This window comes from Candoia aspera, chromosome 16, assembly GCF_035149785.1.
Source record: "Candoia aspera isolate rCanAsp1 chromosome 16, rCanAsp1.hap2, whole genome shotgun sequence".
Classification (NCBI taxonomy): domain Eukaryota; kingdom Metazoa; phylum Chordata; class Lepidosauria; order Squamata; family Boidae; genus Candoia; species Candoia aspera.
In genome coordinates, this window is record NC_086168.1 from 8,420,513 (window position 1) to 8,435,511 (window position 14,999).

The following is a 14,999-nucleotide window of genomic DNA, read 5'->3' on the forward strand; positions in this document are numbered from 1 at the left end:
TGTATTGCAAACCCAGAACACTGATTTTAGTAAGCAGCAATCCACCTGACCTCAGGCATGCACAAATGCACTCATTTTGTCCACCAAGGCTCAGTTCAGACATCATACTAAGCCCAAATCTAGCTGGTTGAGTGTTGGCCATGAGTGTTTTGTAAATCCAGCTACTATGAGTTTAGCATCTTCGGCCAACCCAGCTGACTCAGCAAACATGGCTAGACCAGGGTGTGCTTTAACCCAAGGCAGACCCCATGGCTGGCCTGCTTCAACCATTGAGCTAACCCATCACAAGGTAGCTTATTGGGGGTTTGCTCAAGGTGCAAGTCCAGCCCATTGTAGCTTACTCAACAAACCACAGTTTAGCAAGGCCATTGTTTTGCCCCACATCGAAACCCAGCTCCCCCCTCCTTCTCCCACCAGCTCCGCTGCTAGCTCCGCCCCTTAACGGCGCGGGTGAGCCGCAGCGGATGCTGAGCAGGCGGGTCGCTGATTGGCCCGCCTGGCCGTGACGTCGGCGCGGCACCACCAGCTTCTCTGCATCAGCATCACAATCCGACCACGCCTTGCGTGGACCGCCTCCGCATCATTCCCTCGGGTTGCAGTCAGCTGAGCTGCCAGCCCCGGCGCAAGGATTCTTTTTCTTCTTCTTCGTATTATTATTTCGAGCAAAGCGGAAGTACCGAAGCCGGAGAAAAGCGGAAAGAAAGAAGAAAAAAGGGGGCGTCCCGCTGCCCCCCTCCCAAGCTGCACAAAAGATAGAGGAGCCAGCAGGGACGTCATGGCACCCGCTGGATTGAAAGCTGTCGTGGGAGAAAGTAAGATTATCCTTTTTTTCTCCATTCTTTGATTGAACGGGCCAGAGGAGTGGGGGGTGGCATAAAGGTGTGGTGGTGGGGGGAACGGTTTCATTCTGGAAGCGATTTAGTGGTTTCAGTGGCCTGGGGTTGGTTAACGCTTCGGTTGAAACCAACCCCCTGGGTTAGCTAGTGCAAACGTGAAGCCTTTTCCTGGTATTACTATTTGTTAACGGCGTGCGTTCAGGAGATCGAGCGGCCGTGTGTTTTGCGCTGGAAGCCCTGAATTTGTGGGGAGAATGAGAAGTCTCCGAAAAAAGGAAAGAGAAAGCGTGGGAGGCAGATTGGAGAAAGCGAACGTGCGAATATAGCTGAGAAGGGAGGCTGGATTCTTGGCAGAACTCAGCCATTGACGATACAAACAAATTCGGGGGTGGGGAGAGAAGGAGAGAGACAGAGGATTCAAGCAAATCCGGGGTTTTCCTGCAAAGCTGGTTCCTTCTGTATATTTTTCTGCAGCGGGAAAAAGGCGATGGATTAATACTTGGCTTTTTCCACTGTTCTCCCCCTTCCTTGTTTTTAACGGGGTTTGAGTAGAAATTACCCATCGCTTCGGTCAGTGCATATGGAGTGGAATATATATGCCTGAGTATTTACCCTGAAAGGATGAATAAGGGAAGAGTAATTCTGTACAGGCGTATTCCCAGATTTCTCAAGCTCAGAAGACAGTATGCATGTCTGGAGGCTATGCATTTGAAATATTGTGTGAAATGAGCATGTAGGGGAGGGTCATTTTGCTGCTGATCAAAACACAACGATTTTTAAAAAACCTAGATTGTTTGCATCTTTCCTCTCCCTATCCTATTTTCTGCCCCCAGTACATCAAGGGAAACAATCGGGTAAATGGATTCTAGCGTAAATCTTGCAGTAACGGCGCAAAACAATTTGGGGGGTTAGTAGTGAAAGAGTAGCAGTGATGCAAAATATGTCCTGTCTTCTTTTTCCATCTACCCCAGCCACCTTTAAAGCAAATAGTGCAACACTTAGGAGAAGGAAACAATTAGTCAGTTCTCTAGTGTGGAACTGACTAATTGTTACAGTAATCCTTTTGAATTCCTTGTTGAACTGCAATATTCTCCCACCTCCTTCATCCTCCCCCACCCCCCAAAAAATTGGTTTCCCTGTATGTGGTTGCTCTGATTTCAAAAAAAACGGGGGGAGCAGTTTTGCACACGGTCCATAGATGCTATTTTTTGCTTCATTCGATTCTGGGTTTTGATTGCTGCATTTTAGAAGCAGATTCAGAGGATGGTGCACTGGAGTGTCTCAGTAATGGAGAATGTCTTTTTTTTAAAAAAAATATTTTTGTAAAGACAGGGTGCTGAAATTCTTAAATTCGCCAATGTGCCAGCAGAATTTGAGTGTTTTGCATTCAGACCCAAATTGTTAGCTGCTTACAACTTCTTGTGAGGTTATGCAGAGAAACAAACCCAAGATTTTGTGCCTACCTTTAAATGGAATGTTCTAGTCTGGGTTGCTAAAAACCCTTTAGCTGTCTTCAGCAATTAGAGTTAAGCCATTTTCCTAAGAGAGGATTGACCAGTATGTAACCAGAGTAATTACCTTGCAGCTTGTATATATGTGTGTGTGTCTGCAGTTGCTCCCCTCGGAGAGGTTAGAAGGAGTGAAATCCATAGGAAGAATGCAGGATAGTGTGTCTAGATTCAATATAGAGGCATCTTCTATGTTATGACCTGGGCTTAATGCTGCAATCAGAAGGTTGGGCTTGAACTGGTGTGCAGTGGTGTGACTTGGCAGTGATTGTGGGGGTGGGGGATTGGTGGTGGAAAGAAAAGATCCTCTGAGATTCATAGCCTGATTCCTCCCACTGTATCACAAGTCTACTCAGCATCTCCATTATTCTTGTGCATTTTTGAATGATTGGAAAATCCAAGCAGCCTTGCTAAAACCAGACCATCAGCTGAGACAGACTAAGACCATGTCCCTTCATGCTTTTTTTTCTTTTGGGCATGCTCCCATGCCAAAGCCTTCCTCCCACCTTCTGCTGCAGGAGCCATATATGGAGGAAGTGGAAGTCAAAAAGGAGGAATGGTTTGGGAGCTTGCATTGATCTCCACCTTATTGAAAAGGGGCTTCAGAAAGTGAGGGGAGAAATATAATTCTGCATTGGTGACTAATAATTGTGGATATCAAAATATGAAGACCCTGGAATGATGTGTTGGTTCTGTGCTGTGGAGACAGTTGGTTGTGTGCTGTGGAGATAGTTGGTTGTGTGCTGTGGAGATAGTGCAGAATCCAAATGGCTGTTGTCTGAATGTTTCTTTTAACGCTTTCTAAAGACTTATTTCTCAAAAATACAGTATAAACATAATAGGTGAATTGTTATGTGAATGGTGGGTAACATCAGGTTCCCTGTCCCAAAAGCTGTTGTACCATCTTGTCTGTTTCTTGATGCTCACCCACATCCTTCTTTTGTGTATATCAACTTTGGACTTGGAATTCCAGTCAAGGAGAACAACAAACAGCAACCAAAACAAAACCAAATCTGCAGACATCAGACCAAAAAGTGATCCAATCCAGCCTGTTGTGAGAAAGCATTTGACCGGTTACCATGGCTTTCATTAGATCTTTTCCTCTTCACTGAAGGCTCTCAGCAGGTGTAAGATGGGAAGTTCCTTAAGGAGGCAGTGAGTTCTATAAGATGTATGCACATGAGTATATGCACTGCTTTCTTTTTCATACCAGCCCCCCCAAAAGTTGAACATCAGCTGAAGATTGTTTCTTAGTTATTAGCTATTGTCCTAACAGATTCTGAGACACTTCCCCCCCTTTTAATTAAAGCAACTAGTTTGTTGCAGCAAAGATCTAGCTCAAATGAAACTTTACCAGCTGTTTCCCCACCTCCCAAGTAAGGTTTTGTGCTCTGTGGATAGTTATCCTGTGTTAAATCTGGGTGCTGGTGTTTTTCTCCTTCAGAAATAAAACCCCTGCAACTTGAAAGTTAGCATTTCAAGAAAAGAGCATTCTTGTTTTGCTCAGTTTCCTGATGTGCTACCTTTCTATGGGGTGCTGGACCATTCCATCCTGGGGGGTCCTCCTCTGCCATTTGAAGTGATGCAGCCACCCACTGCTTTATTGCTTTGTGCAGAGCCATTTTTTTCGTTTTGCAGATCTGTTCTCCTTCCTCTGCCAAAGGTGGAACTGTAGATGCTGCTAATAATGCTGCATGGGAAAAAAAAACCCTCCAGCATGTTTCCTACCTGTTCTCCTTAGATTTAATGAACAGGGTTTACTTCTGAAATTGCCTTCATGGGAGAATATCAGTTCAGTTCTTATGGCTTGAGTGTGGAGCCTTGGCAAATAGTGCAAAAGGGATCTCTGACATTCATAAAATCATTTTTTTCTGCAGCCTCCCTGCTTCCCACCCAGGGAATGTTTTCATGTCAGGGCAGGGAAGGTGACAGGGAGGCTGCAGAGGGATGCAAAGGCAGGTAGCACAAAGATGAAAGAGTCAGTTAAGAGGAGTTTTCAAGCACTGTGAGAATCAGATACAAAAAGAGAAGGGGAAAATACAGATTTCTGAGTCTAGGGGAGATTTTTCAGCAAAACCCAGGAGTAGATAGCATTAACTTCTCTGAATTGTGATTGACTGTGATTTGAAAAGTAGAGCATGGATCTGTTCAGTCTCTTTAAGGGATACTTTGTTTCTGCAAAGATCAGTGTGTTACCAGTTGATGTTTTTGTTTCTGCCTTTTTGCAACTCCTGGGTGGCATATCCTGTTGCAAAACCTGCTCTTGTGCCTTTGCTTGGGTTTGGCTAGAAATGTGATGGATTCCAGGTGGTTTCCAAATGCATTGGGCCACAGGTCCCATCTCCCCCAGAAAACATGGTTTTTGTAGTCCAACACAAGGAGGATGTGCGCTTCTTTGATCCCCAGTGCCCTTGTTGGCTTCTGCTGGAAAGTCTGGGCCAGATTCTGTGACCAACCCATGCAGCCTATTCTAGCTGTCTTTTCCTCTCTTTCAGTAACCTGGCAAATAATTCATTGAGAATTGTAGTTTTGAATTTTTCTACTCTCTTATCTGTCAAACCAGTTCGATTTTGATGCCCAAAGAATATGTACTGAAAATAAGGTTTTTTTTTAAAATAGTTCCCTGAATGTCTGTATAATTTTTTTAGAAAAGCAAATTGAATTTGCACAATACTCAAAGCAATTTTTTTTTTTGCAGTTTATTTTACTTATTTAGATAGTTGATGTGGCCACCCATCTCACAACAGAGACTCAATTAGGTAAAGCATGCTGGTTTCTCAGGAAGGATCATCTTAGAGATAGTCCCTCCTGAAGGGCTGGTGGCGGGGAGAGAAATGATGAGAAATAGTCCCACCAAACCTCAACTTCGAATGAGACTGGGTGAGTTGTTACAACTTATGATGGCTGGCCAAGGAGGGGATTTGATGTCCCAAAAGATTCTTAACTTCCCAAGTGAAATAAACCTTTATCTCTTGGTGACCTTAAGGCTCTGTCTGTGATTATCTCCCTGACCTATGATCTTACCACTGTCCATTTGATGCTCACACTTGAGGCTGGTGTTCTGTTTTGCTTTTACATGGAGTCCTTGGTGCTCTCTGAGCTTGGTTGTTTACTTGCAGACGTTTCATGACCCAACCAGGTCACATCATCAGTGTGAAGGACTGTGAGGTTTGCTCCCTGTTTATCTATAGTAGCTCGCCCTGCCAGTGATAATGTTACCTAGCTGGGTCATGAAACGTCTTCAAGCCAACAGCCAAGCTCAGAGAGCACCAAGGATTCCACAGTTCAACCCTGAGCTACAGATATTCTCTTCTATTGTTTTTATGTCTCAGAACCAGGTATTTTGGCTCACTTGAGTCATTGCTGTGGTGTTCTTTCTAGTGCAAAATACTGACCCTGTTTGTTTTAAGCAATGCTCATGACTTTTTAAAGTGGCAGATTTCCATGGGCTATGCAATGCTGCTCAGTGGGAACTTTTCTCATTGTAAGATGGCTGTGTTGTGCTTCCTGAGTGTGAAAACACCTGGGGAAAATGGGAGCCTTGCTTCCCATTCAGCCTTGCTTCTGCTTGTTAATCAGCATGGCTACTTGGCTATGGGATTTCCATGCATCTGTTCCCATTGTGAATTGAGAGATCCCACCTCCTCATTCACAGGACCTGACAATGTAACTTCCTTTACCACCCCTCATGCTCTATTTTTCAAGGGTTTCTTTTCCTGCAACCATTTTATTAGCAGCAGGACCCTTTAAGACAGACAAGAACCCTGACCGTTAGATTCCACTGTTTATTTTGGTGAAGTGTTTCTTAATGATCTCGAGACCACCTTTTCCTGATTTCTGGGAACATAGGCCCCTGTGGGCCACCTCAAACTCCCTTTTCTCCTCTCCTATTTATTTTAAAATTAGCCATTCCTAAACTGAAAGCAAAAAAGGGAGAGGCCAGCTCTGCTGCAATGCAGTTCAGAAAGTCCAATGTTCTGGCCAGGTTTGGTTAGTCAGAAGACAATTGGATCTCATAGAAGCAAACTGGATCTTTCTTTTTTCACCTCTTCTCTTTTTCTATCTGATTGGCTGCCTGCTTGCAGCACGAATAATCCTTAGAACCGTTCAGCCTATCCCCTGTTGTGAGTCCAGCATCCCTGAACAATATCTGTCCAGCTTTGGGTTAAATATATCTGGTGAAGGAAGGCCTTCCATTTCCTAAGAGCAGTTATACCACTGCTTACAGCTTCTACTGAGAGAAGGATTCTCGTAATGTTTAGCTGAAATCTGCCTTCCTACTTCTAGTCCTGCCAACCTGGAGCAAATAGGGGACATGTCTTCTTCATCTTTTGGTGGCAGCCTTCAGATATTTAAGGACATCGCTGCTTCTTTTGTTCTCCCAGCTTAATATACCCATGTCAATTTCTCAAAGGGTTCTAGACCCTTCACCATCCTAGATGCCCTCCTGTAGACTCGCTTCACTTTGGCAGTGCCACCATCACCAAACTTTTGGGCTGGTGTCATAATGTTGGCTGAGATGTTCCACAGAACAGATACCTGTCTGGTCTCTGCCTGGAAGAACTGAGCTGATTGCCTATGATTTAGTTTTGAGTTTTTAAATGGCATGTTCTGCAGTTGTTTGAAAAGACTGGGAGATTTTTTTTGGTGGTGTCTGGGGGTTTGTAGTCAAAGATATCTAGAGGGCCTCCAGGTGAAGGGGGAGACGATCATAGCTTCATGCTGTGACTTGGATGTGGCTGCAGCACAGGACAAGAGCAATTGCTTTCCTAACTTCTGGTTTTTGAGATAAAAAACCAAGTGTGGTTGATAATCTGTTCCATCCTGCTTGTCCCGTCTCAAGGTTTTTGGAACAAGGACACTGCTGATTCTATGCTTTCCTAGCAAAATTGGAAAGGCTCATGCCTTCCTGAGTGAGCCGTCTATGCACTAAGAAGGCTTCTGTTTTTATTTGTCATCTCCTTTGCTAGGACCCTTCCTCCCACCAGTCATACTGGTCCAGTTTGGCTCCCCTGATAGACTTGGGCCCTTGGCAATGACTTGCAGAAGAAACCATCTGAATGGGAAGTGTGATTCTAAGCCAATGTGGTGCAGTACCAAAATTCATTCCAACTTAGGATCTACACAACCTATTGGTGTGTTTGCCCTGAAGCAGAGAATATATGAGGATATAGAAAAAACACATGTTGAAGAATGAGGTGATAGAATCCTACTCAATGACTTTAAAAGGTTGGATTTCTGAAGAAGCAGGAATGCAAGCAGGAATATTTCTTCCTGATGAGTGTTCAGCTCATAAGATTTTTTGCTTTTCTTTTGGTGGGGTAATAAATAAAAAATGAAGAACCTTTTCCCATACAAACTGCCCAGAGTCCCTCTTTTGGGGGAGATGGGTGGTAGCAAAATTTGAATAATAAATGAATACATATGCCTTAATCTGAAGTGGAGTAACTATTATCTTAATCAAGGACAATAAACTGGCAATCTAGGGCAGAGTGGAGTGTGTACTAGGTCTTGTGGTATTAATTTTTCCAAGTTGTGATTAAACAAAGTTCATTATGTGTTGTCACAGGAAATGCCTGTTGTATCTTCTTCCTCCTTTTGTCTGAGAAGCCATGTGTGCAAAGAAACAAAAGTTTAAAAACAGCATCTTCCCATATTCGTATAAAAGGGAAGCTAAACCTTCAATGCTACAATTATATGAGCATTTTGAACATACGAACAAAAATTGCTTTGTTAAGAGGAAAATTCATTGAGAATTTGTCACATTGGGACAGACTCAGGATGAAAATTCTTTTCACTCAGCAGGAGGAAACTCGGAAGCTCTTAATTTAAGCACAATTCTAAATTTTCGAACAGTACTCCTTCTGTCCAGGATATAAGCAGTAGTAAAGAAGAAAACATTATTACTCTCTCACTTCATCTCTGAGAAGAATTGTCACTTCCTGACATCGCCCCCCCTTGCCCATCAGGGAGAATTCCTGGGGTGAAATTCGTAGAAGATAATCATTTTGTAAGCCTTGAGCCTTAGGTGCTACATTGGTGTTGTAGCCCAGATGTTCTTGGCCTCTTCTGTGGTAACTTTTGCCTCTAGAACATCACTTAACATGATGTTCCCAATTACAGTATTTCTTCCCAAAGAACAGCTGTGGGAAGTCATCAGTTGTGTTTACATGTGTGTGTGTGTGTGTGTTTCAGAATGATTTAGTGAGAATAAGTATCCTTAGGAATGTTCTGTTATTTCTGATTTTTCCCAAATCCACTCTCTGGATCATCAGAATCCATCTGCCACTTCCATAGACAGAGCTAATCCTGCTCCTCCTGCTCCATGATTCCTACCACTCCATGTGGAAGAGATCACCTTCTGTTGAATTCAACATCAGTGATAGGGTATTTTTTCTAGTTCTGTTTTCTTGTCTATTACATGGTTGTAAATTTCAAATAGAGGAGAACAGATGGAGAATTTAAGAAGATTAGACAGGAAGATGCCACCTAAGCCTATTGTCTTAAGTCTTATAGTTGGGGCACTCTTGTCCACCAAGAATGAGGTATCTTTGATAAGGGCTTCCTGCTGAGGATAAATGTGGAGAATGGGTCTGGTATGCCTTGGTTTTGTTACCTTGGTGTAATGTAAGCCATTTGTTCATGGAATGTGCAAATGAAATTTGGGATTACAAGGGGTTATCTTGAGGGACTGGGATTTCTGGTTTCTAAATGAGGCACCAATGGCTTGTCTTCATGCCTCACCTCAGTTCAGGTGAGCTGTGGATGATTGCTGTTGATGCTCAGCTGTGGTCTCCCTCATCCAGTTTGATTTCCCACACACTCGTCTTTTCTCACTTCGCTTCTTTCTATTGTGGGAATCAAGTTGTTCTGCCCTTTGGTTGCAAAGTTGTTCTGTCCTTTTGCTGCAGTTTTTAGCCTTCAGAGGCTGTTGTGATGCTGCATTTATCATTTTCTGTGCAATGAGTAAGGTGTTTTACAGTCTATTGTATTTTATGTCTAGTTTACTGCAGTGCTGGGAAGCTTGGCTTTTTAATCCCCATCCCCCTTCTCGTCATCTTTTGTGTGAAATCTATGAGTCCTAAACTCATTTTTTAGCATTGCCTGAATCTGGAAACTGAATTTAAACAATATCTAGCTTGACAATTATGATCAGACCTATGCAGATGGGAACAGGATTGTTCGTTGTTATGAATCCTTTGTAGTCCAATGCATCTGGCTGTAAGTGACAGGAATTGCAGCCCCAGCTATGTGCTCAAATTCAGAAAGCTTAGTTTAACCACAGTCAATGCTATGATTAAACTTGCTTCTGCAACGGGGCTGGTTCTGACTAGTGATAGATTATTTTTTTTTCTAATTCCCCTTTATTTTTGCAGAAATTATGGCTGATGTCATAAAGAAAGTAAAAAAGAAGGGAGAATGGAAGGTGAGTTTGAAATAAACCATTGGCTTCTTCTTACCTATACTGTATTATGCATGTGTAACACTCGCTGCCATTCAACCTGGTTTCTGAGTTAGCCTATTTTCTGAGTTTGCACAATACTCAGAATCACACCCACACACACAAGTATAACCAAGGTAACACTCACTCAGCGCAGTGTGTGAATGCAGCCTCTAGGTCTGAATTTTAGCTGCTTAAATGGGTTCCATGAGCATTTCTAATTCACCACCCATTTCATCCCACATCCATAGAAGATAGTTAAGTGTGACATCTGGTTCAACCAATGCATTCTTTGGAAACATTCCACAAGCCAAGCTTTGATGCAGGACTTGGCTTCCCAAGAGAATGCAGTAACCATGAAGCAAAATCTAAGATCCATAAGTTTCTAGTTTCTAAGGCAAAAATGCTTTGCAGACCTATAAACCATGTCTGACTGTTATCAGGACAAAATGAGTTCCTTGCTTCTATTTCCTTGACTGAAGAAAAGGATTCTGAGTTGTCAAATGCTTGTTAAGAGAGCCAAATTTTCTTGAAAAAAAGCCTTTTGCTACGTAGGAGCCCAGTTGTTTTCCTGAGCCATTTCAGTGGGGGAGGACTGTCTTCTCTCAGGGAGGTTTAATGCATAAAGCCAAATCAGACTTTTTGGAATGACATCTCCCTCCTCCGTCTCTTTCCCAGGTCCTGGTGGTGGACCAGCTGAGCATGCGTATGCTGTCCTCCTGCTGTAAAATGACCGATATTATGACTGAGGGGATCACAAGTGAGTAGAAGTTTTGGATGGTGCTCACACAACACATTTCAGACCCAAACCTTGTGTCTTCTTTTGCACAGCCTGCAATGCTTCTTAAAATGAACCTTTCAGGCAGGAAGTTTGGATGCCCTGTCTCTTCATTTCTTCTTACTGAAATCCTCAAGGGTAGGGTTCCTTCAGCCTCCAGGAAGCTGTGGGTTTGGGTGTGGAAAGGAAGCAATTGGGGGAGTGGGAGGTGACTTTCAAACAGGTGGAATAATAGAGAAGTTAATGATGGATCCTGAAATGCCCCAGCCTTCAATCGGATTTCCCTTTGCTCTGTTTCTCCTTTGCAATCTCTGCTTGTGTATGTGGGTGTGGCCGTATCCAGTTGTAGAAGACATCAATAAGCGCCGGGAGCCGTTGCCTAGCCTGGAGGCTGTGTATCTCATCACTCCGTCAGAAAAGGTGGGCTTTCCCCTGAACACCGTTGCCTGTTAATAGGATGGCTATCCAGGTTGGGTAGAGCTTATTCAACAGTGTTTCTATAGGTGGGGCACTGTGCTATCCAAGAGAAGGCAGTAAACCATGTGAACAACTGAAATTGTCTTATAACAGTCCTAATTATTAATGGTTGTTCTATTCCTACTGCCACTGTAAACAACCTCTTGCTCCAGGTCCTCTTTTTATCGTTGTAACACTCTGCAAATTAGGTTAGGCTGAGAGATGATGCTCCTGATAAGAGCTAAACTGAATCCGTATAATCTTCTTTCTCAGTCTGTTGAGTCTCTCATTGCCGACTTCAAAGAGCCCCCAAATGCCAAATATCGAGCTGCACATGTCTTCTTCACTGACTGTAAGTATGTAGTAAACTGGGATTCTCTCTCTGTTGTAAGGTTTTTGAAGTTCCACCCCATTTTCAGGATCCTCTGGCCACACCTCAAACTGTAGTTCATCTACAAAGAAAGCAGCAGCTTTAATGAGATCCTGACCACGTTCCCCTGATTGACTCATGTTTCTAGGTTCACACAAGCAACCGAAAGTGTTGGATTTGCATAACGTGCTAAGCCAATAAAACAAAATCCAAAGTAAGGTTAGTCTAAGCCAAAAGCAGCAGAACCTGAAAAAGCAACTTCTAGATTGTGTGAATGCAGCTGTTGAGGAGTATGGTGCATTGGAAGGTCCTAAACTGCAGTGGATCGACCTAGCTGACTTTCAAGCTCCTCCCCAAATCCTTGGATCCTAATCTCTTTTGGTATCGGTCTCCTTGCTATCCTTGGAGCGGGTGGAATAATCTGAAGCTATCCGCTTTGGGGCAAACTAACCGGTTTGTTTCTGCTGTCTGAGCTTTGTGGTTGCTCTCTGTCTCTGCTCTCAGCATGTCCAGATTCCTTATTCAATGAACTGGTCAAATCCCGTGCAGCAAAAGTCATCAAGACCCTGACGGAGATCAACATTGCTTTCCTGCCCTATGAATCGCAGGTAAACCCATGGGTGAGGCAGAAGTGAAGGTGGGATAATTGGATATAACTGGATTTATATCAGTTCATTCTATTTCTCATCTGGACCATCACTGCTCCCTCTCACTGGTCAAGATGCTCCAAGGTTTTGGGCAAAAGCCATCATCCCAAGCAGATCATCTACCTGTAGTATGATGCGAATCTTTATTCTGTGCACCTGGTAGCCAGCTAAATTTTGCACCACTTGCACTAGGATCACCCAAGCTGCTTTAGTGCTCTTGCTGTTACCCCACCCCACTGTCTCTTTTTAGGGATCTCTGCATTGCTGAGTAAGTAATGGGGAGGATCAGTGTGTGCATATAAATGCACCAAAACAGAGCTAAATTGTTTTACAGAGGGGGAAGAATTGTGTGGATTGGGAGAGCAAATCTGGTGGCTGTGTTTTCTCAGGAGTTTGTGCTTGCTACAACTTGCCAACAGGAAAAGCAAAGCAGAAGATGACAGGTTTATGCCACGTTTCCCCCCAGATGCAAAGGTTGTCCATCCCTGTCTTCTTTCCTGTCCTCTGATGCTCATCTGCTTTGGTGGCTGAGTTGTGGTGATGGGCATAGCATCCTTCTTGACACACACACCGCTCTTTGTTCACCCCTCTGTACTTCCACACACTTCCTTTTTGGACCTTTGGCTCTTTAACCCTTCCAAGCTACTGTCCAATTGTGCAGGAAATGCTTCTTGCCACCTCCTCTCATGTAAGAGCAAAAGGCGGGGAGGGAGGAGTAGAAGGGAGAGAAACAGATGGCTAAGCAGCGTTGTAAACACAGAGCAGACTGATTTTTCTCTCTCTAAGCACAGCCCTTCGAATACAGTGCATTGTTATTGGGCGTTGGAGCAAAGGATGGAGGTATATAAAAAACAAATAGGACATTTCCCCATGCATTCATATCTGGGGTATATTATCTTCCCTTCTATTTTTATTGGAGTCTTTATCTCCATACCACAAAATGTATTTGTAAGTGTGAGTCTTCAGCACTTTAAACAAGGGTGTAGATGAGGTATTTTGAGTAAGTGCACGTGCTCCCAATGACATGCACAGATATATCACCTTAATGTTACAGTTGAACTTGGATATCAAACAGTCTTCCTAATGCATTTTAGATACCTTATTTCTTTCTCCTTACTTGGTGGATGAGCCAGACATGAGGAGGTATTGGATTGAAGCCACCTCAGCCTGGGCGTTTCAGCTCCTTTTCTTCTTTTACCCTGTTGATGCCAACTACAGGTTTACTCCCTGGATTCAGCTGACTCCTTTCAAAGCTTTTACAGCCCTCACAAGGCTCAAATGAAGAACCCAATTCTGGAGCGCTTGGCAGAACAGATCGCGACCCTTTGTGCCACGCTGAAGGAATACCCGGCGGTCCGATATAGGGGGTGAGTGGAGTTTCTGGAAAACTACTTCAAAGAAGTAGCTGTGGACCTGGAGTTGGCAAAAAGCCTAAACTGAAGCACGGCTCCTTCTCTGGACTCCAAGTAGTCAGATTTATGAATCTTTTGGAGCCTCCTTGAGAAAGGTTGACAGGAGAATGTAAGTGAGCCCAAGGATTTCCCATTACTGAGCTTCTGCAGTTAGAACGCAAGAGGTGACTTGCTTGAAACCTAGAAGTTTCATCCAGCTCTTGACAGATCTCTGTTTCTTTATGAACAGGAAAGGGAGAGAGATAACTTCCAGATACAGCAGGTTTCCCAAGTATGTGGCCTCTACCACTTTTGTTTTAAACTAGAATAGGGTGCTCCAACCTTACCTTTAGAATGAAAGAATTCAGATGCCTGGATCTAGCATTTTTTGTACTAAACTCTAGCAAAGGTGGAAGACTTCCATGTTGTCTGTCTTTCAGTGGTTTCATTTAGGAGGGTTCAAGTTACAAGGCAGCCATTTTTCTGATCACCAGAACTCCTTGCCAATGTTTTGGGCCAAACTAAAGGGATCCTAGTCTTCTTCTTTATGTTTTTCTTCAAGCAAGCTGAACGGATGTATTTGTGGGCCTTTTCTTTCTGTAGCAATCCGATTAACATCTCTGTTTCATTCTGTCTCCAATACTCATTTAATCTATAGAAAACAAATTAGTTTCAGTCTTTTCCCCACCCCTAAAGGAGGAGAAAATGTCTGTGAAAAGTGTATGAATGATGTCTGGTTTTTTTGTGCTAATTTAATCTCAAGAGGGGCAAGAGAGGTATGGTTGTGTGTGTGTGTCCTGCCTTTCATAGTACAATGCTGTCTGTAGCCTCTTGGACTTCCTGTGCTTCCATTCAATTCCAGTGGAAGACCTCGGGAAGGAACTCCTCCTGGGGCTTGTTAAAATTAGGAAGTGTGGTCATCGAGGGAGGCTATGGAAGGTTGGAGGGGGGACCTAACAAAACATCCACAAAATTTCCACCACCTTCCACAACTTGTTGTTAATAAAGTCTTCAGGAAAACATCCCTCAAAGATATTCTAAAAAAATGACTAATATACCCCAAGAGAGGTGGGGGGAAATAGGAATGTCTTTTGTAGTGGGACAATAAAAACAGAAGGCAAATCTGAGCCCAGTGTTGCTGCCAGCATTGTCAATTTCATCCCTAGAAAATGAAATCAGCCCTACTTTTGAAACAACTGTTGTGTCCTCTTTTTTTGGCAGGGATTACAAGGACAATGCTATGCTGGCTCAGCTGATCCAGGACAAGTTGGATGCATATAAGGCAGATGACCCAACTATGGGAGAGGTGAGCAGATCCATTCAGTTAAAGGGGCTAGATTGATGTACCTGGACTGCAGACTTGAGCAGAGCCAGATGAGTCAGCACCCTTAATTGGATATGGTGGGCAAAGGGAAGGGTGGTAAGAGCTCCTGCCAGATGTAGCTTCAACCAACTCCTTCCTATCCTTTGACTCTTTAGCTTCCTATTCCACAGTCCCCCCCCCCCCATGCATTGTGGACAATTCTGATGAGGGACACAACCCTACCTTGTATTGGGTGACTTAGTAGAATT

General features: G+C 43.5%; 1 protein-coding gene across 2 annotated transcripts in view; it reads left to right on the plus strand.

Annotated features, from left to right (window-relative positions):
• Positions 1-632: 632 nt before the first annotated feature.
• Positions 633-14,999, plus strand: part of STXBP1 (syntaxin binding protein 1) — a 28,026-nt gene continuing 13,659 nt past the window's right edge. Inside the window, exons 1-8 of one of the 2 annotated variants that reach the window (XM_063315996.1) lie at positions 633-812; positions 9,721-9,770; positions 10,464-10,545; positions 10,907-10,983; positions 11,293-11,371; positions 11,894-11,997; positions 13,255-13,403; positions 14,649-14,733. In XM_063315996.1, the coding sequence (XP_063172066.1) occupies positions 776-812; positions 9,721-9,770; positions 10,464-10,545; positions 10,907-10,983; positions 11,293-11,371; positions 11,894-11,997; positions 13,255-13,403; positions 14,649-14,733 (663 nt within the window). In that variant the 5' untranslated portion in view covers positions 633-775. The remainder of the gene's footprint in view (positions 813-9,720; positions 9,771-10,463; positions 10,546-10,906; positions 10,984-11,292; positions 11,372-11,893; positions 11,998-13,254; positions 13,404-14,648; positions 14,734-14,999) is intronic. The other variant, XM_063315995.1, reaches the window with a different exon arrangement.